Source organism: Mytilus trossulus, unplaced genomic scaffold, assembly GCF_036588685.1.
Source record: "Mytilus trossulus isolate FHL-02 unplaced genomic scaffold, PNRI_Mtr1.1.1.hap1 h1tg000234l__unscaffolded, whole genome shotgun sequence".
NCBI lineage: Eukaryota > Metazoa > Mollusca > Bivalvia > Mytilida > Mytilidae > Mytilus > Mytilus trossulus.
This window is the reverse complement of record NW_026963315.1, coordinates 3,177,246-3,203,713: the sequence shown is the minus strand read 5'-3', so window position 1 is coordinate 3,203,713 and position 26,468 is coordinate 3,177,246. Positions and strand designations below refer to the sequence as shown.

At 33.2% G+C, this 26,468-nt stretch overlaps 1 protein-coding gene across 1 annotated transcript in view; it reads right to left on the bottom strand.

The window, feature by feature from the left end:
- Nucleotides 1-26,468, bottom strand: part of LOC134701246 (next to BRCA1 gene 1 protein-like) — a 40,070-nt gene that overhangs the window by 7,481 nt on the left and 6,121 nt on the right. Inside the window, exons 8-14 of the mRNA XM_063562375.1 lie at nt 26,081-26,195; nt 25,329-25,483; nt 6,724-7,282; nt 6,040-6,201; nt 3,961-4,191; nt 1,931-2,115; nt 831-991 (exon numbers count right to left, since the gene is read on the bottom strand). Coding sequence (XP_063418445.1) covers nt 831-991; nt 1,931-2,115; nt 3,961-4,191; nt 6,040-6,201; nt 6,724-7,282; nt 25,329-25,483; nt 26,081-26,195 — 1,568 coding nt within the window. The remainder of the gene's footprint in view (nt 1-830; nt 992-1,930; nt 2,116-3,960; nt 4,192-6,039; nt 6,202-6,723; nt 7,283-25,328; nt 25,484-26,080; nt 26,196-26,468) is intronic.

The following is a 26,468-nucleotide window of genomic DNA, read 5'->3' as shown; positions in this document are numbered from 1 at the left end:
AGATAAAGAAGCACATCTTTGAGGCCACTTTTAAACAAAGTATGAGTGGTGATTTTCCTAATCATATCATTTATGATACTGCAGGTTTTGTTAAGTGAATCCAGTAATTGGTTTTTTTGTTTCTCAAAACTATTCTTAGGTAGCAATACACAGTTAGGAAAAAAACTTAAAATTGACACTCATAATTTTTAAACACCCTCTTTCCTGTCCCGTCTAACAAAAAAGGCTTTAGATGTGTGTTATGCATGTATATACTTATAGAAAGAGAATCTTCCATAGATTTGATTTCTAACAGTCATAAGGGTGAAATATAATCCCTTTTGGGTGTAACCATGGCAACAATCTGCATTTCTTAGATACAAAATATAGCAAAAAAGGGGGGTGAACATGTCACTAAAGTCTCCAAAAGTTGGTCTAAAGGAAAATTTCAATCAATTACAGTGATAACTTTCCTGAATCCATAGGTTTTTATCTATCAATTGGTCCAAAAAAATCATATGCATTTCTGCTTGTTTTTCCATAAAATTGAATTGAAAAGATCGAGCGCAAAATCTTTGTTGATAAACACTACAATAATTTATGGACCAATGGACAGTACGGATAGGAAAATACGGACTGTCAATCATATAAATGGCCTATCAAACATGTTAAAAACAATCTAAATGTTCATATAAACCCACTAAGAAGGCTATATTATTCTTCAATTATCTAAAAATCAATTTTATTGTACAAAAACTTTCATATTTAAAAAATTCACAGGGGCCATAATGCGAAACTAAACTTCTAACTGTGTATTGCTACCTTATGTATACAAAATTTTGTTAAAGTACCTTTGTTCTAGTTGTTTATCCCATTGTGCTTCCATTGCAGTGGCTCCCTCTGGTTGTGTTGTTACAACAGGGGAAGTAACTTCTTCTGCTTTGTCTGCTGGTCCAGGATGTTGAGTAATTTCTACAACTTTTGTTTCTTCACTGTCAGTTTCACTTGCACTCTAAATGAAAATTGTTACAAATTTATTATAGTCCAAAATAGACCATTTTTTACCCAAAAGTGTCAATATTAACTGTAAGCAGGTCAAGATGGTGATAAGTGTTTCAGGAAGTTAAGGTTTCATAATTGATGAGAAACAAGAATGTGTCCCCAGTACAGGAATGCCCCACTCACACTATCATTTTCTATGTTCAGTGGACCATGAAATTGGGGTAAACCCTCTAATTTGGCATAAAAATTTAAAAGATCATATCATAGGGAACATGTATACTAAGTTTGAAGTCGATTGGACTTCAACTTCATCAAAAACAACCTCGACCAAAAACTTTAACCTGAAGCGGTATGAACGAACGAATGGACGGACGAACGAACGAACGGAGCCACAGACCAGAAAACATAATGCCCCTCTACGATTGCAGGTGGGGCATAAAAATATCAGATGTCTTAGAGTCTTATGTAATAGTACAATCTGTATGATCATCTACAAATAATTAAATTTGTATGTAATCGGTCTTCATATTTTCTGACAGCGTGCTGTCTTTCAGCTCATAGACATCATTTTGTAATGTGACAATTATCATCAACGTTTTTTCATGATTTGTTCATAACATGTGTAAGCTTTGAGTGTTACTTGTTTAAGTAATGCCGACGACTGAGTAAAGGACTTTAAAGTTTCCTGTGTTTCTTATTAATCTGTATAAACAAGTGGAAAACTTGCCACAACTGACAACTGACAGATGCTCTCCAAAATAAAACATTTATTCAAAATAAACATTTTTCCAAAAAATAATTATCCATGAACTGATGAAGTTTTGATGATTAATTTTTTTTTTTTTTTTTTATTTATGTTGGACTTTTTAACAGTAAACTGTCAGGTTGATGCTTATAAAAATTTATATAAATTAAAGAATAAAATAAATTGAAAACATTTTTTACATACAACAAGATTGTCTTTTTCTACTGATTCTGTTCCAAAGAAATCGTCAAGATCAGATTCTTTCTTTATTATTGTTTTGTCTTCTACTTCCTGTGTAGGCATGGCAACAGCTTCTGGCTCCAAAGGGGGCGTGGCTATGGTACTGGATGTAGTCAGTATATCATCTACAGATACTCTCGTCTGTTCATCTGAGAGAAAAAAAATGCTATTTAGAAAACAAGGAAATAACATAAACGGTAAAAATTTTACTGCAAAATGCACATTTCATCAATTATCACTCTGTTAAGGTTTTTTTCACAGAAAAAATGTGTTCATAACTTCTAGCTGCAGAAGGCAGGTCAAAAAGTGATACCACTCCAATTTCCCTGGAAACTTGATTTGACAAATTCTGTTTCAAGCCAAGAGGGAATTTTTACTTTGTAAAATTCTAAATTCGTTTGTTCACCTTTTCCATGAAATCCATCAAAATTAATGAATCCTCAGTATAAAACATTTGTAATAAACACTTAGGCCACATCAATTTGATTCCTGGTTCAACGGACCTGCCCGCACCTATTTTTTTCAAAACAGAATTTTTTTAATTTCCGTTTCCCGCATCCAGATATGTAATCATGTCCATTTCCCGCACCGTTTTTTTGTAAATATTATAAAAAGATATCAACATTTGTTTTTAAAATCACAGTCTAACCTGTATATAACGATTTTAAACAGACACCACACTTTGTAAATATCTGTGAGAATATTTGTTTCAGCCTGAAACCTATTTATCCAAAGTGGGAGTGCTCCGATATAAATTTATAACAGTGGAAATACCTGTAAAGAACAAAAAATTGGTTTCTTTCCCCCTTACTTATATTCCCTATCAAAAAATGTTCGTTGTTAGAATAAAGTACAAAGAACTTATGAAGGATTTGCCTTCAACTGAAATTATATTGTATGCTGGCGAAACAAAACTATCCATAGCCGCTGCATTTTTATGCACCTGTCCTGATTGATTCAGGTGCCTGTCGTTCAGCAGTTATCGTTTGTTGATGTTGTTCATTGGTATTTTCCCGTTTGGATATATAACATTATAAATTAGATCGTTGATTTTCCTGTTCGAATTGTGTACGCTAATAATTTTGGGGTCCTTTATAGCTTGCTGTTTGGTCTGTATCAAAGCCCTGTGTAAAAGGCTGTACTTTGACCTGTGTTTGTTATTATCAGGTTGAGAACAACCCTCCCTCAGACAAGGGGTCATTTTACTGATGTAGAAAAGAAAATAGAAATACCAAAGATTTGTATAGTTCTTCTATACAAAGTATAATTCTTCTATACAAAACCTTTGAAAACTTATAATTTTGTGCTCAAAAAGAGGAGAGTTACATTATATTTTAAACAACTTTTTTCTAAAAGAGGGGTCCACTTATTTTGAATAATATTAAACTGTTAAAGTAAATGTGTTAATTTAACATGGTTAAAGTCCAGGAATATCACAAAATTCTTGGACATGTTTTGACCATTTAATACCAGATAGATTTATAGTTCTTTGAGAAAATATGAGCCCTTTTGTACAAACAAATATATTATAACTTATATTGATCCCTCATAAAACATGTAAAAGGGATATTATTAACATTAAGGGGTTGCCCCAAAACTGATTATGACTTGGATGGATGGAGAATTGTCTCATTGTCAGTCACACATACATAGACCAGATTTAATTATTTCTTGGTGAACAGGAAAAAATACTTCAGAAATTAAAGAAATGTCAAAGTACAAGTGATAAATCAAGTTTTGATATTGTCAAAACCTACTATTTTATGTTTACAAAAAAACATTATAATCACTCGCCTTTACTTTTCCAGCTTCGCCTCAAAAATTTGCAAATTAAATATTTTTTTTATTAAAATTTTCAAATCGCTCCCTCGCCCCAAATTTTGGAGTCCAAAAATCTGAAGAACAAGAAATTAAATTGGTGTGGCCTTAATGATAACCAAAGTGACCTGTCCATTCCAAATAGACATTTTTTTCTAAATTATATAAATCCATACCAGCAACATGTATTCTGTTATGATTATCATCCAAGTTATCTCCCCTTTCATCTTCAGACTGACTCTCTGGTTGTTGAAAGCTGATGGGTTTCTCCAAATTGAAACAGGCAGGCATGGGAACAACCAAGAAATCATCTTCACTATCATTATATATATCGTAGGAACTATCAGTCATACTGTCATCATCATCATCATCATCATCATCATCCTCAGCATCTTCTTCTACAGTAACTAGAAAGATATAAAGTGTAAAAAGAATCAAACTTACATGTATTGGGATATATTGGATTCTGATAAACGTTATTCATTTATTACGCTGGATTATCTGTATCTCAATTGAAGCATTTGTATGCAAATTTACAAGCATATGTAGCATTAACCATATAGTTTGTATAATCTCAGCAACTCCTGAACTTTATACAAATTATCTTTATAAGGATTCTGTTTAATTCTAAGATATTCATGTCCTGAACTTTAGAAATACCTTTAACAGGATTCTGTAAACTTCTCAGATTTCATAATCCTGATCTTTATACATACCTGTAACAGGATTCTGTAAACTTTTCAGATATTCATGATCCTGAACTTTATACATACCTGTAACAGGATTCTGTAAACTTTTCAGATATTCATGATCCTGAACTTTATACATACCTGTGACAGGATTCTGTAAACTTTTCAGATATTCATGATCCTGAACTTTATACATACCTGTAACAGGATTCTGTAAACTTCTCAGATATTCATGATCTTGAACTTTATACATAACTGTAACTGGATTCTGTAAACTTCTCAGATATTCATGATCCTGAACTTTATACATAACTGTAACCGGATTCTGTAAAATTCTCAGATATTGATGATCCTGAACTTTATACATACCTGTAACTGGATTCTGTAAACTTCTCAGATATTCATGATCCTGAACTGTATACATACCTGTAACTGGATTCTGTAAACTTCTCAGATATTCATGATCTTGAACTTTATACATAACTGTAACTGGATTCTGTAAACTTCTCAGATATTCATGATCCTGAACTTTATACATAACTGTAACAGGATTCTGTAAACTTCTCAGATATTCATGATCTTGAACTTTATACATAACTGTAACTGGATTCCGTAAACTTCTCAGATATTCATGATCCTGAACTTTATACATAACTGTAACCGGATTCTGTAAAATTCTCAGATATTGATGATCCTGAACTTTATACATACCTGTAACTGGATTCTGTAAACTTCTCAGATATTCATGATCCTGAACTGTATACATACCTGTAACTGGATTCTGTAAACTTCTCAGATATTCATGATCTTGAACTTTATACATAACTGTAACTGGATTCTGTAAACTTCTCAGATATTCATGATCCTGAACTTTATACATAACTGTAACCGGATTCTGTAAAATTCTCAGATATTGATGATCCTGAACTTTATACATACCTGTAACAGGATTCTGTAAACTCCTCAGATATTCATGATCTTGAACTTTATACATAACTGTAACTGGATTCTGTAAACTTCTCAGATATTCATGATCCTGAACTTTATACATAACTGTAACAGGATTCTGTAAACTTCTCAGATATTCATGATCTTGAACTTTATACATAACTGTAACTGGATTCTGTAAACTTCTCAGATATTCATGATCCTGAACTTTATACATAACGGTAACCGGATTCTGTAAAATTCTCAGATATTGATGATCCTGAACTTTATACATACCTGTAACTGGATTCTGTAAACTTCTCAGATATTCATGATCCTGAACTGTATACATACCTGTAACTGGATTCTGTAAACTTCTCAGATATTCATGATCTTGAACTTTATACATAACTGTAACTGGATTCTGTAAACTTCTCAGATATTCATGATCCTGAACTTTATACATAACTGTAACCGGATTCTGTAAAATTCTCAGATATTGATGATCCTGAACTTTATACATACCTGTAACAGGATTCTGTAAACTCCTCAGATATTCATGATCCTGAACTTTATACATACCTGTAACTGGATTCTGTAAACTTCTCAGATATTCATAATCCTGAACATTATACATACCTGTACCAGGATTCTGTAAACTTCTCAGATATTCATGATCCTGAACTTCCTCATCAGCAGCAGATTCGTCCTGTGTCATATCTACAACTTCAACACTGCTACTCCTTGACAGAACCTGTCTCTCTTCTATCTGAACTTCTTCTTTTCTGTCATTGAGATATTCTGAAAGATCAACATTTTTTTTCATATAAATAATATATCGTTCGATTAATTTCTTTCATTTCAACATATTTTTATTGTTCCAGCTAATATTCTGGTTGAAAGTGCTGCATGTTTCCAATGTATGATAAAAAAATTCAAGCATAGAGATGGACACACATACAAATTGACAGACTTTATAAAAACAGTATCCCAACTTCCTTAGTTGCTAGGATATAATCATAATTACATCAAACAATTAGTATACAAATTATGTTAAAATCAATTTTTAAAAGTTTAAATACTATCCACCAGTTTTATTGGGGTTGTTTTGTTCTTTCTTTAGTTTCTAATGAATGTTTTTGTTGTCTATCCTTTTGTTGTTTAAATTTTTGGCCAAGGTGTTATTTGCTTTATTTGACTTTTGGTTTTGATTGCCAACCTAGAAATCTGCTCTGGCCTTTTATCTAGCTAAAGCAGTGTTAAAATTTTCTGACAAATTGTTCAAAAGTATCTAATTAGAACAGTCGATTTGACTATATTCACCTTCAGCATTTTCAAACTTTTCCTCTTCCACAGGAAGGGCATTCTCATACTTGTCATCTTCTCCTGGCTCTACCATCTCAAAAGCAATCAAATCAGGGCCCTGTACATGAAGGAACCCATGTCCGTCACTGAAGTCAGACTCGTCACCACTTTTACCAGTACTTTCATATTTATTACCGGTGTCACTGACTTCTTCCTGATGTCCGGCAAATTCCACTGGAATTCCAGAATCAACATTTTCCTTTTCTTGATCAACATATCTGGGTTCATTATCTGGAGCTATGGTTTCCTTGTTATTATTTTCAGGCATAAAATATTCAACATTTCTTGCTTCACTTCTATCCATCTGTTCACACACAAATTCCACCATTTTGTCAGCTATTTCAGCTACACTGTCGGCCATGACTATCTTTATATTTTCCTCTCCTTCTCCTGGTTCCCTTTTTTCTATTTCCCCATTGGATCTAAAACTTGTCTGGCTTGGCTCTAACAGGAAGTCTTCCTTCTGTGATATTTTTACATCTCTTTCAGGGATTTCTTCATATTCACTCTTCTGATGCTGAGAAAATAAAACAGATACCAGATAAAATATTTTGTTCTCACTATGTTAATAAAACAAATAGTATTTTTGTTATTACTGAATTGACCATAAGCATATCTTAATTCTGTCAATGAATAACCAGATGCTTCGCAGGGCGTAGCTTTATACGACCGCAGAGGTTGAACCCTGAACGGTTGGGGCAAGTATGGACACAACATTCAAGCTGGATTCAGCTCTAAATTTGGATTGTGATTAAATAGTTGACACAGCATAGGTTTCTGACTCAGAATGAATGTGTTCTAATGAACTTAAAATTTTTGTTTTCTCTTAGAGCAATTCACTATGCTGTTCAATATTAATCCTCTCAAAAAAATGTTTGAAGAAATTTTCTTTTTATTTATGAAATTTCAAATAAGAAAAATTGAACTCAATTTTTTAATCACATCCCCCTTTCCCTTATTCCAACACTAATCTCAACTAAAATATTCTAATGGAGTTTGCAACAATAACTACTCATTTAAATACATCATAAAATATTAAGATGCAAAAAAACTGCTGGTTATCACTGAATGGTAAAGATTATTTAAATTTATCAGTTGGTAGGAAAAAGTGAATATACATTGTATATTGTATATAACAAAGATTTAAGTTGATTCTGGACAAAGAAAGATAACTCCAATTAAAAAAAAATCTTGCAATAAGATATTTCTTGCTTACTATTTTGGACAAAGAAAGATAACTCTAATTAAAAAAAAAATTTGCTATTTCACAATATTGTGAAATTAGATATTTCTTGCCATTGCACAATACTGTGCTATTGAAAAGACTTGCTATTCCACAATACTTAATATGATAATTTTAGATCCTGAATTGGACCAACTTGAAAACTGGGCCCATAATCAAAAATATAAGTACATGTTTAGATTCAGCATATCAAAGAGGCCCAAGAATTTAATTTTTGTTAAAATCAAACTTAGTTTAATTTTGGACTCTTTGGACCTTAATGTAGGCCAATTTGAAAACGGGACCAAAAATGAAGAATCTACATACACAGTTAAATTTGGCATATCAAAGAACCCCATTTATTCAATTTTTGATGAAATCAAAAAAGTTTAATTTTGGACCCTGATTTGGGCCAACTTGAAAACTGGGCCAATAATAAAAAATCTAAGTTCATTTTTAGATTCAGCATATCAAAGAACCCCAAGGATTCAATTTTTGTTAAAATCAAACTAAGTTTAATTTTGGACCCTTTGGACCTTAATGTAGACCAATTTGAAAACGGGACCAAAAGTTAAGAATCTACATACACAGTTAGATTCGGCATATCAAAGAACCCCAATTATTCAATTTTGATGAAATCAAACAAAGTTTAATTTTGGACCCTTTGGGCCCCTTTTTCCTAAACTGTTGGGACCAAAACTCCCAAAATCAATACCAACTTTCCTTTTATGGTCATTAACCTTGTGTTTAAATTTCATAGATTTCTATTTACTTATACTAAAGTTATGGTGCGAAAACCAAGAAAAATGCTTATTTGGGTCCCTTTTTGGCCCCTAATTCCTAAACTGTTGAAACCTAAACTCCCAAAATCAATACCAACCTTTCTTTTGTGGTTATCAACCTTGTGTCAAAATTTCATAGTTTTCTATTAACTTAAACTAAAGTTATAGTGCGAAAACCAAGAAAATGCTTATTTGGGCCCTTTTTGGCCCCTAATTCCTAAAATGTTGGGACCAAAACTCCCAAAATCAATACCAACCTTCCTTTTATGGTCATAAACCTTGTGTTAAAATTTCATAGATTTCTATTCACTTTTACTAAAGTTAGAGTGCGAAAACTAAAAGTATTCGGACGACGACGACGACGACGACGACGACGACGCCAACGTGATAGCAATATACGACGAAAATTTTTTCAAAATTTGCGGTCGTATAAAAAAGGCTAGTTACTGTAATTTCAGAATTTATTGCTTGCATTAATGTGTCCCAAGTACATGGATGCCCTATCCGCACTATCATTTTCTATGTTCAGTGGACTGGGAAAATGGTGTAAAATCTCTAAATTGGCATTAAAATTAGAAAGATCATATCATAGGGAACATGTTTACTAAGTTTCAAGTTAATTGGACTTCAACTTCATCAAAAACTACCTCGACCAAAAACTTTAACCTGAAGCAGGACAGACAGACGGACAGACAGACGAACAGAGGGACGAACGAACAAAGGGACGGACATATGCACAGACCAGAAAACATAATGCCTTTAAATAGGGCATAAAAATATGAGATTAATCTGCTTACAGATACATGTATGTATGAGATTAATTACGACAATGTCAGCAAAGATACCAAGAGTTCTTATTATTGCAATTCTAACCAAGTCACATCATTTGCTAATATGTGAACTTTACAATAATTAAGAATTTACAGTACATCACTAAGTTTGTAAACTAAAGCTGTTTGTATAACAGTTTAACTACAGTAAGTTATGAAATTATTGCAATGTTTTTATTATTGCGAAAAATGCGAAAAGGTTATAATCGCAATAATTCAAACTCTCATTTTGATATTTTTTATATGAATTAAACAGGATTTTTCTAAATATAGTGCACAAATGAAAATCGTCTTTTCGACTATGAAAACCAGATGCTCCGCAGGGCGTAGCTTTATACGACCGCAGAGGTTGAACCCTGAACGGTTGGGGCAAGTATGGACACAACATTCAAGCTGGATTCCGCTCTAAATTTGGATTGTGATTAAATAGTTGACACAGCATAGGTTTCTGACACAGAATGAATGTATTCAAATGAACTTAAAATTTTTGTTTTCTCTTAGAGCAATTCACTATGCTGTTGAATATTAATCCTCTCAAAAAAACGTTTGAAGAAATTTTCTTTTTATTTATGAAATTTCAAATGAGAAAAATTTAATCCAATTTTTTATTCACATCCCCCTTTCCCTTATTCCAAAACTAATTTCAATTAAAATATTCTAATGGAGTTTGCAACAATTACTACTCATTTAAAATTATGATGTAAAAAAACTGCTTGTTATCACTGAATGGTAAAGATTATTTAAATTTATCAGTTGGTAGTAAAAAGTGAATATACATTGTATATTGTATATAACAAAGATTTAAGTTGATTCTGGACAAAGAAAGATAACTCCAATTAAAAAAAAATCTTGCAGATATTTCTTGCTTACTATACTGGACAAAGAAAGATAACTCTTAATTAAAAAAAAATTTGCTATTTCACAATATTGTGAAATTAGATATTTCTTGCCATTGCACAATACTGTGCAATTGAAAAGACTTGCTATTGCACAATACTTAATATAATAATTTAAGATCCTGATTTGGACCAACTTGAAAACTGGGCCCATAATCAAAAATCTAAGTACATGTTTAGATTCAGCATATCAAAGAGGCCCAAGAATTTAATTTTTGTTAAAATCAAACTTAGTTTAATTTTGGACCCTTTACACTTTAATTTAGACCAATTTTAAAACTGGACCAAAAATTAAGAATCTACATACACAGTTAGATTTGGCATATCAAAAAACCCCAATTATTCAATTTTTGATGAAATCAAACAATGTTTAATTTTGGACCCCGATTTGGGCCAACTTGAAAACTGGGCCAATAATCAAAAATCTAAGTACATTTTTAGATTCAGCATATCAAAGAACCCCAAGGTTTCAATTTTTGTTAAAATCAAACTAAGTTTAATTTTGGACCCTTTGGACCTTAATGTAGACCAATTTGAAAACGGGACCAAAAATTAAGAATCTACATACACAGTTAGATTCGGCATATTAAAGAACCCCAATTATTCAATTTTGATGAAATCAAACAAAGTTTAATTTTGGACCCTTTGGTCCCCTTTTTCCTTAACTGTTGGGACCAAAACTTCCAAAATCAATACCAACCTTCCTTTTATAGTCATAAACCTTGTGTTTAAATTTCATAGATTTCTATTTACTTATACTAACGCTATGGTGCGAAAACCAAGAAAAATGCTTATTTGGGTCCCTTTTTGGCCCCTAATTCCTAAACTGTTGGGACCGAAACTCCCAAAATCAATAACAACCTTCCTTTTGTGGTCATAAACATTGTGTTTAAATTTCATTGATTTCTATTTACTTTAACTAAAGTTATTGTGCGAAAACCAAGAATAATGCTTATTTGGGCCCTTTTTTGGCCCCTAATTCCTAAACTGTTTAAAATAAATAACCCAAAATCAATCCCAACCTTTATTTTGTGGTTATAAACCTTGTGTCAAAATTTCATAGATTTCTATTAACTTAAACTAAAGTTATAGTGCGAAAACCAAGAAAATGCTTATTTGGGCCCTTTTTGGCCCCTAATTCCTAAAATGTTGGGACCAAAACTCCCAAAATCAATACCAGCCTTCCTTTTATGGTCATTAACCTTGTGTTAAAATTTCATAGATTTCTATTCACTTTTACTAAAGTTAGAGTGCGAAAACTGAAAGTATTCGGACGACGACGACGACGACGACGACGACGACGACGCCAACGTGATAGCAATATACGACGAAAATTTTTTCAAAATTTGCGGTCGTATAAAAATCAAATTCTGGGAATCAATGTTTGTCTGTTCATGCTGTTGACACTTCCACTGGTAGACCTATTTGGCAAATGACCGCGATTTTTGGCAAATCTCCGCGGAACGGATAATAAATAAAGGTTTATCGTAAATTTTCCGTTTTACAGAATATTTTGCGGTTCTCCGGAGATTTTCCGTGTCTCAGGGAATTATCCGTTTGTCCGATTAAACTGGTGTGTATTGAGTCAGTGATAGAACCAGTGATGCGTGAGCGACGGTTATTAATAGATCGTTGTATAATCCGTTATCTGTGAGCAGCGGTTATTAATAGATCGTTGTGATTATATACACTGTTTACAGTCAGATAAAAATAACCGTCTTATTACCCTTTTCAGTCGAGAAATAAAAATCGGTGGTTTTGATATTAAAGTTACTTGCAATTTAAATATCGAATTTAGTTCAATAAAGAATAATCTATTTAAATGTGACCAATGAACAGGAAAATGCACGTGGTAACTTTGCAATACTACAAATATGTTCACCTGACAAAATTCTTCTTTATTGTCATGTTAAGATAAATCAGTTCCTGTAAAAACAGTAAAAACAGGGTCTTAATTACTGCAGATGCCGTAATCCGACATAATGTCATACTCATTTGACACTTGTCTACTGTGAGTAACACCTGCTGTGATATTTTTGCAATACAACATGGACAAGCGGAAGGTCGTAAATCAATCTGTTGATCCGAATTTAACTTTACCTGTGCAGATATTTATTTATGGAGGATATCATAGATACATGTAATAAATTGTATTGTATTCAACAGAGATAATTTAAATACACAATTTAATTTATTAAGACATATTTGCAGGTATACATTGAACATGTTTATTCCAACCAAGAAGGTTTGATATTGAATGTTTTTTTTTTTTTTTATCAAACTTCGATCTGATCAGTCTCGTAGATTATAAACGAGTAATACGTTTATAGTTACACATTGTTACTCTTCTAACTCTTCTGACGTCTTTTTCTTTGTGCTATTAAAAATTAAAAACCTCACAATTTTCCACATCAGATCGACATTTATATATATATGAATACTGGAAATCTTTTTTTCCGTCCGACACCACGCTCCCCACAAGAGCCCCAAGATATAATCATACCTGTCAATCACTAGCCTCAAGTTGAACATTTTGGTCAGCCTTCCTCGTGCTTTCAATTATGACATCGTTGCGAATTTTTTTTTTTTAAATTGACATGTGAATTCTGTATAGAATGGCTCTCATTTTATTTAGTGTTATTTTACAATGTTACTATTGTATAAAGATTGATTGTACTTGTTGAGAGATGAGACTTTAATAAAACATTGAATTGAATTGTGAAAAGAATAAAGTGATGGGAAGTTTATTTTACGACCTATCAGAACTTCTTGTGATTCTAAAAAGATTTTTCTTAGGCCGCATTTTTTTCTAACAAGAATTTTGTAAACGTCGCGTGTGTTACTGTTTTCTAAACGCTACACGAGTAGAAACAAATACATCTTTTGATAAATCTTTAATGACCCTGTTTGAATTTTCAGTAATGCATGCAAATGTTGTTGGTAACCAGACTTTTTTACAAACGTAGAAACAAATACTTCGTTTAATCAGGTTGAAGTTACAGTACATTCCGTGACATGGTCTGAAAAATGTCGCAGGTTTTAAAAAGGCTCAGCATCAGCGACTTAAATGTCGATGATTGATTACCTGTTGTCAATCAAATCATCAGCTGATAGTAAGTGCAATAAAATCAGCCAAGCGTGCATGGTCGGCCGCACATGCTACTTAATATTATGTAATTAGTTATGATAATGTAACAGGTAAAATCGATAATTACATAATAGACATTTAAAAGGCATGAACGGTTTTCAGATTGTTTCAGTTCTAATTATTTAATTTACCAATAAAAGAAATATGTTTTTTTTTCAGGTCTGTCTGAGGAAGAAACATTCTACACATTATTGTTCTCTTATTTATCTTCTCAGTTTTTATTTACGATTCGAATATAAAATAAAATATCTTTTCCTATCCGTTCTTTTCTCATTATTTCTACATTTCGTCGCGAGTTATATGTTCTAGTAATTTCGTAGATTAGTTTTCTTTTTAAAAGACATGAGTTTCCTATCTTTATTCATATTTGAAAACGTCATGTGAGGGAGGGTAAGAAGGGGTCCTGATCGATCCCAAATTCCGGGCTTAAAAAACAAAATACCGAAATCCCGGACTTAAAATCACGAAATCCCGAGGTCCCCTAATTCGAAAAAGAATTTCCGGTACCCGAAAGTGTTACTCTTGAAATCCCAAGCTTAAAAACACCCGATCCTGGAGTCCCGATAAAGGTCCTATCCCCCCTCTTATATATTCTCAAAACGTGAAATATTACTGTAACAAGAAATACACGAATGAAACAGCTGCTGAAACGTCTATTATTGAAAACTAGTTTTTCGTTTGTAAGATACGATGGTTATTTTTATTGTAATAAAATGTTTGGATTGGAAGAGAATTTGATCGAACATTTAAATGCATTGCTGGTGAAAGCGGGGTCAAGGTTGACACGATAATATCACGTGTGTACATGTGTTTAAAACTTTAGGGGTTTCCTGTTCAATTTCATGGATAAAATCATCAATCGGAACTACTCGGCCGGCTTTTTGTTTGCACGAAGAAATAACTCTTCAATAATTATTGTACTGTATAGCGAGAGTAGTTATGATTGATAAAATTATAAAAGATATTATTAGACTAGCATGTAACTATGTCCAGTGTGTATTCTTTGTAAAAAAAAACACAAAGTCATATTCAACTGGCTTAAAATTCTAAGATAAAAAAAAAATTAAAAAAATCGAGATTTTTTTCTCAGTAGAATAGTTTGCAGCAAAAAAAAACTATTTACGAGATTTTTTCTAGGTAAAATAAAATGCAGCAAATTTTCTCAATTATAATATAAAACTTACTGAATAGCGTAAATATGTGTTTACAAAAAAAATCGATATTTTCTTTTGTTCTTGAAGAACAAGACTATGCAGGATAAAAAAATCTTTACGTTTTAAAAATCAGTCACAAACAGTAGAGGGTCACTATGGGTATAATTAGTAAAACTCTTTGAAGCCCCCCTTTGAGTGTACAACAAATTAAAGATATCTTTTTGAATGATTTGTGTAGCCTTGAAAAAGACTGTTATGAAAAAGTTTCTGCTGCATCTCTCGTAGTTCTTGACTTGGTTTTCTTAGTGTGGTAGGAGGTGTTCGATCTTCTTGGTGAAACTGGGGTCATCTAACTTGGTTTTGAAGTAACTTATCGATTTACCATAAGACCTTTCAGGAAATATTTTGCGAGGTACATCGGCTGTTGCACGTCCTTCTAATGCTATTACTACTGGGACAACTTTATATAAATGGTCAATAAAGCGGTTGCAGTACTCAATAGTAAGATCTCTGGTCCAAAACTCTTGTAGAGCTGTCTGAAGGTCATCTTTAGTTTTAAGGTTTTTTTTAGCAAGTCTGTGTTTCAGCATATTCCATACCATTTCAATGGGGTTGATATCGGGAGATTCGGAGGGCCAGCAGTCCCACCACTGAATGCCATTGTCGATCATGAAACTTTTGGCAAGCTTGGAGCGATGTTTTGGGTCGTTGTCTTGTTGAAAACGGTGACCATCTGGATAAACAGATTTGATAAAAGGCAGAAGAGTCTTTTCTAAAATGTTTTCAACGACAAAATCGGACTTAAGAATCCCGTCGAAAATCAGAAGACGTGTGGTTCCCCTACGACTAATACCTCCCCATACATGCACTTTTAATGGATGCTTCGGTTGTGGAATTGGTGTAGCAGATTCATTTCTTAAACGATAAACAACAACTTTGTTATCATGAAGTTGCACTGTGCATTCGTCGGTGAATACAATGTCATTAAAATTGTCATTATCTAACACAAGTTGTTTACAGAAATCTACGCGTTTGACTTTGTTGACTTCGCGGATCATTTGACAATAACGAGGTGCACTTGCAGTGTAGCCAGCTTCCTTGATTACTCTATGTACTGTGGTACTGAAACAAATGCAGCGTTTGTACTAACAAACGACAAACTGTAGACGTATTTTTAGCGTTTGCATAGTTTGTCAAAGTTTCTGTAAAATTTGCAAACGTATGTTTAAAAGAAATGATCAAAACATGTGCGAGCTTAGCCGTTTGCATCGTTTGTGTTAGAAAGAAATGCATCCTTAATGAGTCTGAATCCGTAACCGTCAAAATAGCATGCTTTACAAAAAGATCAGCCAATTCAAACGTTTTTTTACACAAAGATGCATTACATGTAAATTAAACATTTATTTAAGTAATTTTTTTTTCATATCTATCTTTTTCGTATCTATCAATTTGGTTACAGAGTTTATGCAAGTAAGTTGTACCGTGTGGTGCGTTTTCAGATTCATTTCTCAACAACTTCCTGTGAACCGAAATATTTCGGCGGGGGTATCAACGGCGGCAAGCTTACAGTTTAACTTGCTTGAATTTTATTTAAGTCAGTTTATGAAATAAAATTGAAAATGGAAATGGGGAATGTGTCAAAGAGATAGCAACCCGACCATAGAAAAATTGCAGCAGAAGGTCACAACAGGTCTTCAATGTAGCGAGAAACTCCCGCACCCGAAGGCGTCCTTCAGCTGGCCCCTAAACAAATATATACTAGTTCAGTGATAATGAACGCCATACTAATTTCCAAATTGTACACAAGAGACTAAAATTAAAATAATACAAGACTAACAAAGACCAGAGGCTCCTGACTTGGGACAGGTGCAAAAATGCGGCGGGGTTAAACATGTTTATGAGATCTCAACCCTCCCCCTATACCTCTAGCCAATGTAGAAAAGTAAACGCACAACAATACGCACATTTAAAATTCAGTTCTAAAGAAGTCCGAGTCTGATGTCAGAAGATTTAACCAGATAAAATAAACAAAATGACATTGTTTTTGCAGAAGATTAATTCAGACATTAACGTACTTTGGCTTCCCATTTGTTCCACTGTGTAGGATAACTTATTTACGCATTACATCATTAATAATTACCAATATTAAAATGCTGAAATGCAAGTTGTAAACTTATTATTTTACTAATTTTCGTTTTGGTTCCGTTCAAATTTGCTGTTATAGCATGTATAGATTCCTTGAATTTCATAACTTAGACTTTAACTTATCTAGTTTCAGTTGTTAAATACTAGTCAGTAAAGAGCTAAATATTTTGCCTTCCAGCAGAGCCCCAACAATTAAGCATCAGACGTATACGTGATACATTAATCTTATATATATGTAATATCAGCAATGGACTCCTAGACTTTTTCTCTTTTTATAGCCGACTATGCAGTGTGGGCTGTGCTCATTGTTGAAGGCCGTACGGTGACCTACATGTATAGTTGTTAATTTCTGTGGCATATGGTCTCTTATCGAGAGTTTTCTCATTGGCAATCACACCACATCTTTTTTTTAAACGGACTCATTTAGCATTTGTTATATTCTCAACGGTTGAGAAAAACTCCATGGATGACAAGTCAACTGGGGTTTTGAGTTGAACATTTTGATTGTGTATGTTTATTTGGGTTTGAATAGGATTTATATATAGAAGAGAAAATATATGGACAAAAAGTGCACAACAAAGGGCCAAAAAAGTAAATAAAATAGACACCAAGAAAACAAAGAATATAGAATAATGGGGAAAAATATGAAGACTACAGAAAAATTACTTACAACTATAAGACAATATTCAAGACCCTCGTATGTGTTCAAATACAATCTGTATACACTATAGTATATATCTTGCTATAAAGTTCCGTTCTCAATGTTATTTGCTCGAGCATGACTGTCTGATTCTATTTAACTTTTAAATTGATGTCCAGTGGCAAACATTTCTAGAGTCGTGTCATTCAGGAAGTAAATATAAGAAAAAATGAATCTGTTCATGAGCGGGTTGGTAAAAATAGAGCTCCCTACATGTATATATCTTGTTTAAAAAAATATTTATTTTACTCAGCTATCTTCAAGGCACTATCAAAATAATAAATTGAACACGGGTTTGACAGTCAGTAAACTGTCACACAAGAAATAGATTGAATGTTGCATGTACACTAGTCCAATTTGTAATGTTGTCTTTACGTCCTTCCACATTCTTTTTTTTCAAAATCCGGGATCCGCTATCGAATATATTATGGTAGTCTGTCAATGGAGCCAGAGATACATTTAACGACCTTGACTGGCTACACAACCCTTGCACGGTAGATAAATACATCATACACAGATACACTGGCTTGTTAAAGGGACAATAAACCAGAAGTGTAAATTGCCCCAGGTATTTTAAGTATATTGTGTGTAATGTGTCAACAGCCACGTGTTAGTGAATTCAAAGATAATCAAAATGATCTAATTCACGTAGTAATCTACCATGCAGCTACGCATCATCGCAAACAACTAGCTTTGCATTGTAAGATATTTAATTATACCTCCGCTTTGAAAAAAGGGAAGTATACTGTTTAACCTCTGTCTGTCCTTCCGTCAGTCCATCAGTCCGTCAGTCTGCCAGTCAGTCAGTCCGTCCGTCCCATGAATATTTTTCGTCACATTTTTGTCAGAAACTACAATACCAGGATTTCTGAAATTTGGTTTCAGGCTTGATATAAGTCAGCTATACCGTGTGACGCGTTTTCAGATTCATCACTCAACAACTTCCTGTTTACCGAACACTTGTTTGATTTTACACATGATAGCCAAGTGGAAAATTTTTCGTCACATTTTTTTCAGGAACTACAATACAAGGATTTCTGAAATTTGGTTTAAGGGTTAATATAAGTCAGCTATACCGTGTGATGCGTTTTCAGATTTATCACTCGAAAACTTCCTGTTTACCGAACACGTGCATATTTTTACACAATTAATATTATCCACTTGCGGCGGGGGTATCATCAGTGAGCAGTAGCTCGCAGTTTCACTTGTTTTATATAAACCAACATCAAATGCAAAAGAAATATTAGAGATGGACATTTCTGATTAACTGGTGAATTAAAAATTCCATAGAAATCTCATTTATCTGGGTTTATTTTTCCAAGTTAGTCAGTATAATAGCTTAGTCGAAGTGTTTGGTCCGAGGTTTTGTCTTAAAATGATTAGCCGTGTAATTTTTTTCTCAAAAAACGAACGGCAAATTGTAATTGAAACAAAAAGAAAATAAAAAAAATAAAAGTTATTACCGGACCATAGGTGATCATAGGTTGATGAATAATCATTTAATTTGTATGACCATTTAGGCACACATGAATATTCAATTTATTAAACGATCGAGGGATACCAGCTATTTCTCCGCGCGTGGCCCTGATGAAGCTCAGAGCATTTCACACAGACGGGCTAAGAATGTAAAGTAGTGAAAATATATAAGTTATTAGCTAGCACACCAGTGGCGGATCCAGAAAATTTCATATGCACTAAATGCATAAGAGGGGGCGGGGCGGCCGCTTCAGTTATTCCCTCTATAATCAACAAATTTTCTTTTCCAGCAAAGGAGGATCTGTGTCCTGCATTCTGTATGAAAATGCTAAAAATGATAGGTATTAAAGTTTTATTCTGCTGGACAAGAGATCACCATCGATTTTAAATTTAGAGTATCAATTCTCTGCGTGTCGCCATGTCTATGAACACAAAGGACCAAAACCATAGTAGCCTTATGTAGTCGTAATCGCGTGTCGATATCGTGTCAATCGTACGGTTGTTTTGTCCGACTAACTATAACTTGAAACGGAAAAGTAGCCTTATGTAGTCGTAATCGCGTGTCGATATCGTGTCAATCGTACGGTTGTTTTGTCCGACTAACTAACTTGAAACGGAAAATGGTGGTTTTTTTTTAAAAGTAACCAAGGTCTGTCGTTTTTAACTGTTTATATGGGAATTGGTAAAAAAGTCATAGTTCAAAGTCATAAATGAGCGTAAATAAGTGTTCCGTGAAAATTGTTTTCGAAAATCTAATTTGTTCATAATTCTTTTATGTAATAAACTTATTTAAATAAATTCGTACCTTCCCTTGTCTGATCACCAGCATGGCTAAAGGTATTACTCCCAAATGTATTGTGAGGTGACACGTTCAGGTATTCAAGCGATTTCCTGTCGGACTTTCAAGTTCATGCATCGCTTCACTTCTAAGGGTATTGATCAGTGTATACGACCGATAACTTTTGAACTATCAGGTGTATAGTACATGTAGTATAAATCTCTGTCTTGCGTGTCTGGTATACTAGTCATTACTAAACGCACAAGCTTGTTTATAAATTACATTTCTGGTGTAAAGAATATTGTTTATAAAAATCTAAATAATTCCCCCCAAAAAAAAGATTTGATAAAATAAAAATCTGTTTTCACATTTTTTAGGGTAAATTTGGGGAAAAGAAAGTACTCGTTCTCAAAAGTGAAGGACAGTTTGAAACATACAAGAAATGTTGATTTAACAAAAATATACGCACTAATCGACCATTCTTTTATACGCCTTGATAGAAAGTTAAGGAACTATAGATAGTTGCAATTCAAAATAATATACATTTTTACATTGAACATAAGAAAGAAACATACATTTTGTTTATTTGGGTTAAAAGTTTTGTAAATAAACTAGTCCTCGTATGACAACAGTATGTTATCATGGGATGTCGATGGACGAAGAAGAAGAAGAGAACTTATTTGAATTAAATACAGGTCGATATTTAACTTGCCTTGGGTTCATCGAAGTTATGGACATAGTAAAATCACAGATTTCTATTTCAACAAGATTGTTCTCGAACAAAGGAAGGAGTTCGTCATCACAATTGTTGGCTATAATGTATAATGATGTGAACATGGTTCTGAAAGTACATTATGCCAAATTTCCTGTTCCGACATGCATGTTATATATGCCACTGGACAAACACTAAGTATCCCCAAGGGATGTGAATATTTTGCTGGAAAACTATTGAATATCAAAGTTTCAAATTAATTTCGGGATTTATTTTCCTTCTTGGTATTCATTTTCAATATTCAATAACAGAAGAAAGAATAAACAGTTTGTCCGCTAAATAGGGGTATTCTTGTTATAGTTATATTAAAAAATAGGGATATATGACATTAAATTGGTTCTGTCTTTTTTTTTATACATCGTTAAAAAGATGTGTGTTTAAGGTGAACGACACAAGAACCCTGTAATACTAGTACGAGAGTATAGCATGTAAACATTCCTTCTCAATAATATGGTTGTATTGGAAATATTTTCATACAGATTGACAACTCATGGTCCGATATACATGTAATATTTGCCACATGACGCCCATAGTTCTTTCTACCATCATCATCTTATTCTTTGATATTGCTGTAAACATCGATGGTTCACACCAAAACAAAATGGGAGTAATGTACCTTCTGATAGCTTGTCCGTGTTATACACTTGTGAAACTTAATATATAGACGAAATTTCGGTATTGAAATGAATCTACATCTCACAAACAGGATTTTCAAATAACGATTTTGAGCAATCGTTGTAGGTTCATGAATATTCATATGGTGCTTTTCTTTAGCGCCAATTGGAAAAAAACGTATCTTTAAATAAAGTTTGCATTATTAAACATATTCCTCAGAAATCAGTTATCATAAAACCATACAAGTTATGATAAACCTTGATAAAACACAGTTCTGTTATCATAAAACATAAAAGAATGCACTATGTAAATTGGAGTAAAATTATGAGACAGTTCTAAGCACTGTACATGTACTATAGTAAAGTTGTAAGTCTGTTCTGTCACAATGGTCCATGCAGTTATATTCATGTCTGGAAATGTCCCTGGCTGTTTATCCAAAAGATATAGTCTGGGTTTTTTTCTGTTTCCCATCGTTTTTTGAGAAATGCATTTAAGAGTGAATCGTTAACTGGGTAAAGACCAGTGGCAAATATCTCTGTGTATGTTCTGTCGATTTGGGAAGATATTTTCTAATTCATTTGAAAATATCTATATGTGTTTGCAATGTTCAATGCTTGGACTTTGAAAAGGCGCAAATAAAGCTAACTAAATATTATTTTGTTAAAAGAGGTAATACAACAAATTTAATTTTTGAAACAATTAAATAATTTTGTAAACATCGCGTGTGAGGGTTTACACGGAGTTAAAAGAAAAGACAACAGGGCAAATCTGATAAAAAAAAAATCCCGAAAATTAAACTTAAGAACAGTAATTGAAACCCCCTCCTCAAACAAATGTACCTCATGACCTGTATTATGCTGAGGTACAATTTTTTTGGTGAAAAAAATAGAATGCTGGAAGTGTTTCGATGTGCTATTGGAAAATCCTTTGAAAAAAATGGGTAGGGTTCACCTGGCCACGGCTTAGGTAGCACTTCACAGAAAATATAGTTGCAATTGAGCCACAGAATGTTGAATGACCTTCCAACCCTGGCCTTCTAATACGTTAGGCCAACTGTTAGTGTCATACATGCAAAACTACAGACCTATCTACGGAGTGCTACCATACTCACATGCTACCGATACTAGTATGCTGAAGAAGTAATGAAATTAATAGAACCAGAGCCGGATTTAGTGGGGAATGGCGTTGATAGGAGTTTTTAATAGTCTTGATTTGATTGATTGATATACATGGAAGTTTTACACTGACACAATGACTGGCTATACAACACATAGAAGTTTTTGACGACATTGACTGCCTAAACAGCCCTTTGAGTTTCTCAGTCGGCTATAAAGGGGGAATGACACGGTGTCCGCCCCTTTTGTTGAAAAATAAATATTGATTATGTAGGGAATCACTTGAGAATGATTGGAGCTGGTCCTCTCATGACATTATCAGTTAGTCTCCCCTCTCCTTATATATAAAAAAAAATCTGGATCTGCCACTGAGAACAAGTTTAATAAATTAAAAAAAAGAATGTGTCACTAGTATACACGGATGCCCAATCCGCACTATCATTTTCTATGTTTAACAGACCAGGGACTAGAAAGTCCCTGAGTGGACTGACGGAATGAGGTAATTCTAATTTGGCATTAAATTTAGAAAGATCATATCATTGTGAACATGTGTACTAAGTTTAAAATTGATTGAATATCAACTTCATCAAACACTACCTCGACCAAAAACTTCAACCTGACGCGGGACAGACGGACGAACGAACAAACGAACAGACAGACAAGAAACAATGCTGAGAATGGAACATCCTAAGTATATATTTTTAATCTTTATTTCAAAATTACACCCATAAGGGTCAAGCAATATAAACAAAGGCTCCGTGTTGAAGGCCGTACTTTAACCTATAATGGTTTAATTTTTAAATTGTTATTTGGATGGAGAGTTGTCTCATTGGCACTCACACCACATCTTCCTATATCTATTTGTAAATACAATGTAATATAAGGTAATCTTATACACTCCCAGTCCTGAAACACAAACAAAATTAAAAGTCATCTGATTGCAATCTTATTCCTATTAATACTGATGAAGTCGCTTTATCATTGATTTATAAGATACAAGTTGTGACCTTCGAAATTGTTTTATATTATTTTATTTGTATATTTTCCTATAGACTTTTAAGGTACCTCCGTTGTCTTTAAAAAAATCCCTTCCATAATATCCAAAACTTCATCGTTGATTTGAAAAAAAAAATGATTTTAGATTTTCGATTATCAATTGAAATGAACCTACTAGAGCCTCAACTTCCAAGCGCACGATAATGTCAATCATTACACATCACTTTAACCCTGAATTGACATTCCACAATCGGTCAGTATATAACATCACCTGTGTTTATAGTTACAGGGTATTTCCCGCCGTTGGAAAATCCCGTGCAGTCGACACAATTGATTTTTAACATTCTCTATCATGAGCGAGGTCAAGTTTTAGATCAAGTTAAATACATATATTTTTAACGTTAATTATTTAATTATTAAAAAAAAAACGTATCATCATTTCTTTTCTTTTCTTTTTTTTTTGCTAGTATAGTAAATAAATCTCAGTCCCGGAATGTAGATACACTTAAAATTAGACCTGGAAGTGTCTTCTTATAAAAGGAGAAACTGTCTTTCACATTAAAATTTAAAAGAATATTATCGCTCAGGCATATTTTAAATTTTGTAATAAGATGATTGATTGTTGGTTGTTTAACTTCCAGTGGCAAATATTCCATAAATGTCAGGACGAACTTAGTTTTAAGATCGAACTCTCAAAAATAATTGAAAAACAGTAATGATGACAGAAGAACTTTAATACGTGTGAAATAACCATCCAATCTTTTAAATATAACTTATTTATATTTCAAAAAGTAACAGATTAGTTTACAAGACGTGCATTGACGTACTTTCATATCTTTAAAATGGAACTTCTTTGTCTAAAAGACAACCCACGAGTTGTCGAAATCCAGTTGCATGCATACTATATACTTACATATGCACATTATGCATCGACGATCGTTGTATTACGTTACATACTGCTATACCAATTGACCCCTGATATCAACTAAGGTTAGAACTTCCTATAGGCCGTTCATTTTATTTTTGTTCCAATAAACGGTTCTTGAATCAATTATAATTTCTGAAGTATTTCCGATGAAAGCATTATTCTCAAATCGTCTTACACAATGATAAAATTGTATTTATACCACAATTGAAAAGTAATTTAATAAAACAAATGACAGATGAACTGATTAATTATAAAGATGAATGTATGTCCATATGCTCATATATATACACATTCGGACTAAAATTCGCAACTTGTCATTATCTCATCGTAGCATATTGTTAATGTTGCTAATATATGCCTTCAACCCCAAGAGGTATAAATGTGCATTTCATTCTGAAAGATTAATGGATCAGCAGGTGATCAAGATCGTTTTAAAAATTCCTATTTGCCAATGAAGTTTAAATGATCTTCTGCCTCAGACAATATACACATGTATTTTTCAATCATAAAAGTAAACCTTTAACCCCGAGAAATATAAAATCTGTTTCTCTCTAAATTTACAGAAACATTATGTGATAAATTTTTGAAAATTCCGTATATCTCAATCGATTAATGATAGTTCTGTAAACTTCTACATATATTACAATCTGTACCTCAATACAACCGTCCCTCACACTTAACGGATAATACAACGATCAATTAATGATTGAACGTCGCTCACGCATAACGGATTATACAACCGACCTTTTAATAACCGTCGCTCACGCATCACTGGTTCTATCAATGACTCAATACACACCCGTTTTATCGGACAAACGGATAATTCCCTGAGACACGGAAAATCTCCGGAGAACCGCAAAATATTCTGTAAAACGGAAAATCTACGATGAACCTCTATTTATTATCCGTTCCGCGGAGATTGGCCAAAAAACACCGAATATTTTACAAAAATCGCGGTGATTTTCCAAATAGGTCTGCCAGTGTTCTACAATGTTAATTCTCTTACCAAGTTTTCTGCTTGTTGAGACTGTTGAACAAGTTTGAATGTGTCATCTTTAGTTGGTTCCAGGACCTCTTTAGGTTCTACTATGATATCACACCAGACACGATGTCCGAATGATCTGTCATGGTCAAACATCTTCCAATGGCTTTGATAACGACCTGAAAAATATTAATAAAATTGAGAATGGAAATGGGGAATGTGGCAAAGAGACAACAACCCAACCAAAGAGCAGAAAACTGCCCAAGCCTACCAATAGGTCTTCAACACAGCAAGAAAACCCCACACCCAGAATGGCTCCAGCTGACCCATAAAGAAAATAGGTTACTAGTGCAGCTATAAAGTCACTATATATATCTGATAAGAATGGACCAACTTTTTTATAATTTGTTTTTTGTTTTCTCATTTTCTTATGAATATGTAATCATAAATCCATGTTTCTAAGATATTACAACATCTTATTTTTTTTAAGCTTGTACATAAAGTGGTAGGTTTTACAGTCTTCAGAATCAAAAATATGTCTTCAAAGAATTTGGTCGAACAGCAATTAGAATGTGTCTGGTTAACAATCAGGTGCTACGACACTGCTTCTTCTATTCAGAACTAAAAATGTTTCATCTGAACACACTTGGTAAAATTTAATAAAGGCTTTTTTTTTTATTCCACCTCCATTTTCATTGTAAAAAATATTCTAAGCACTCATTCATCCATGAAATTTCCCTGACGATTGTATGTATGTTTTAATGGAATAGGCCTACCTGGTTTTTGAGGAGCTACAAGTTCAACAGTTATCTCGCCTTCTTCTGCTGGTTTCAATTTTGGTACATTTTCTTCCTTACGAACAGTTGGTATACAATCATAGACTACTTTCAGCTAAAATATAATCAAGGAAATGTTTAATAATGCTATATAATTCAAAAGAACCTACTCCTTTGCACTTGCTCTTCATTAGCAATGAACATTTAAGTCCTTTCTTAGGCAAATAACTTGTATATAAATGAGTATATAAACACAAGGCAAATAGGAATAACCAATATTGCTTTCAGTAATAATTGCTTGTTTATAAATAGACGAAAACGTAAGCAACAGAAACCACAGCATAACCTCCTAATTTGAGAAAGGCAAATAAAATATGGAAGAGCTACA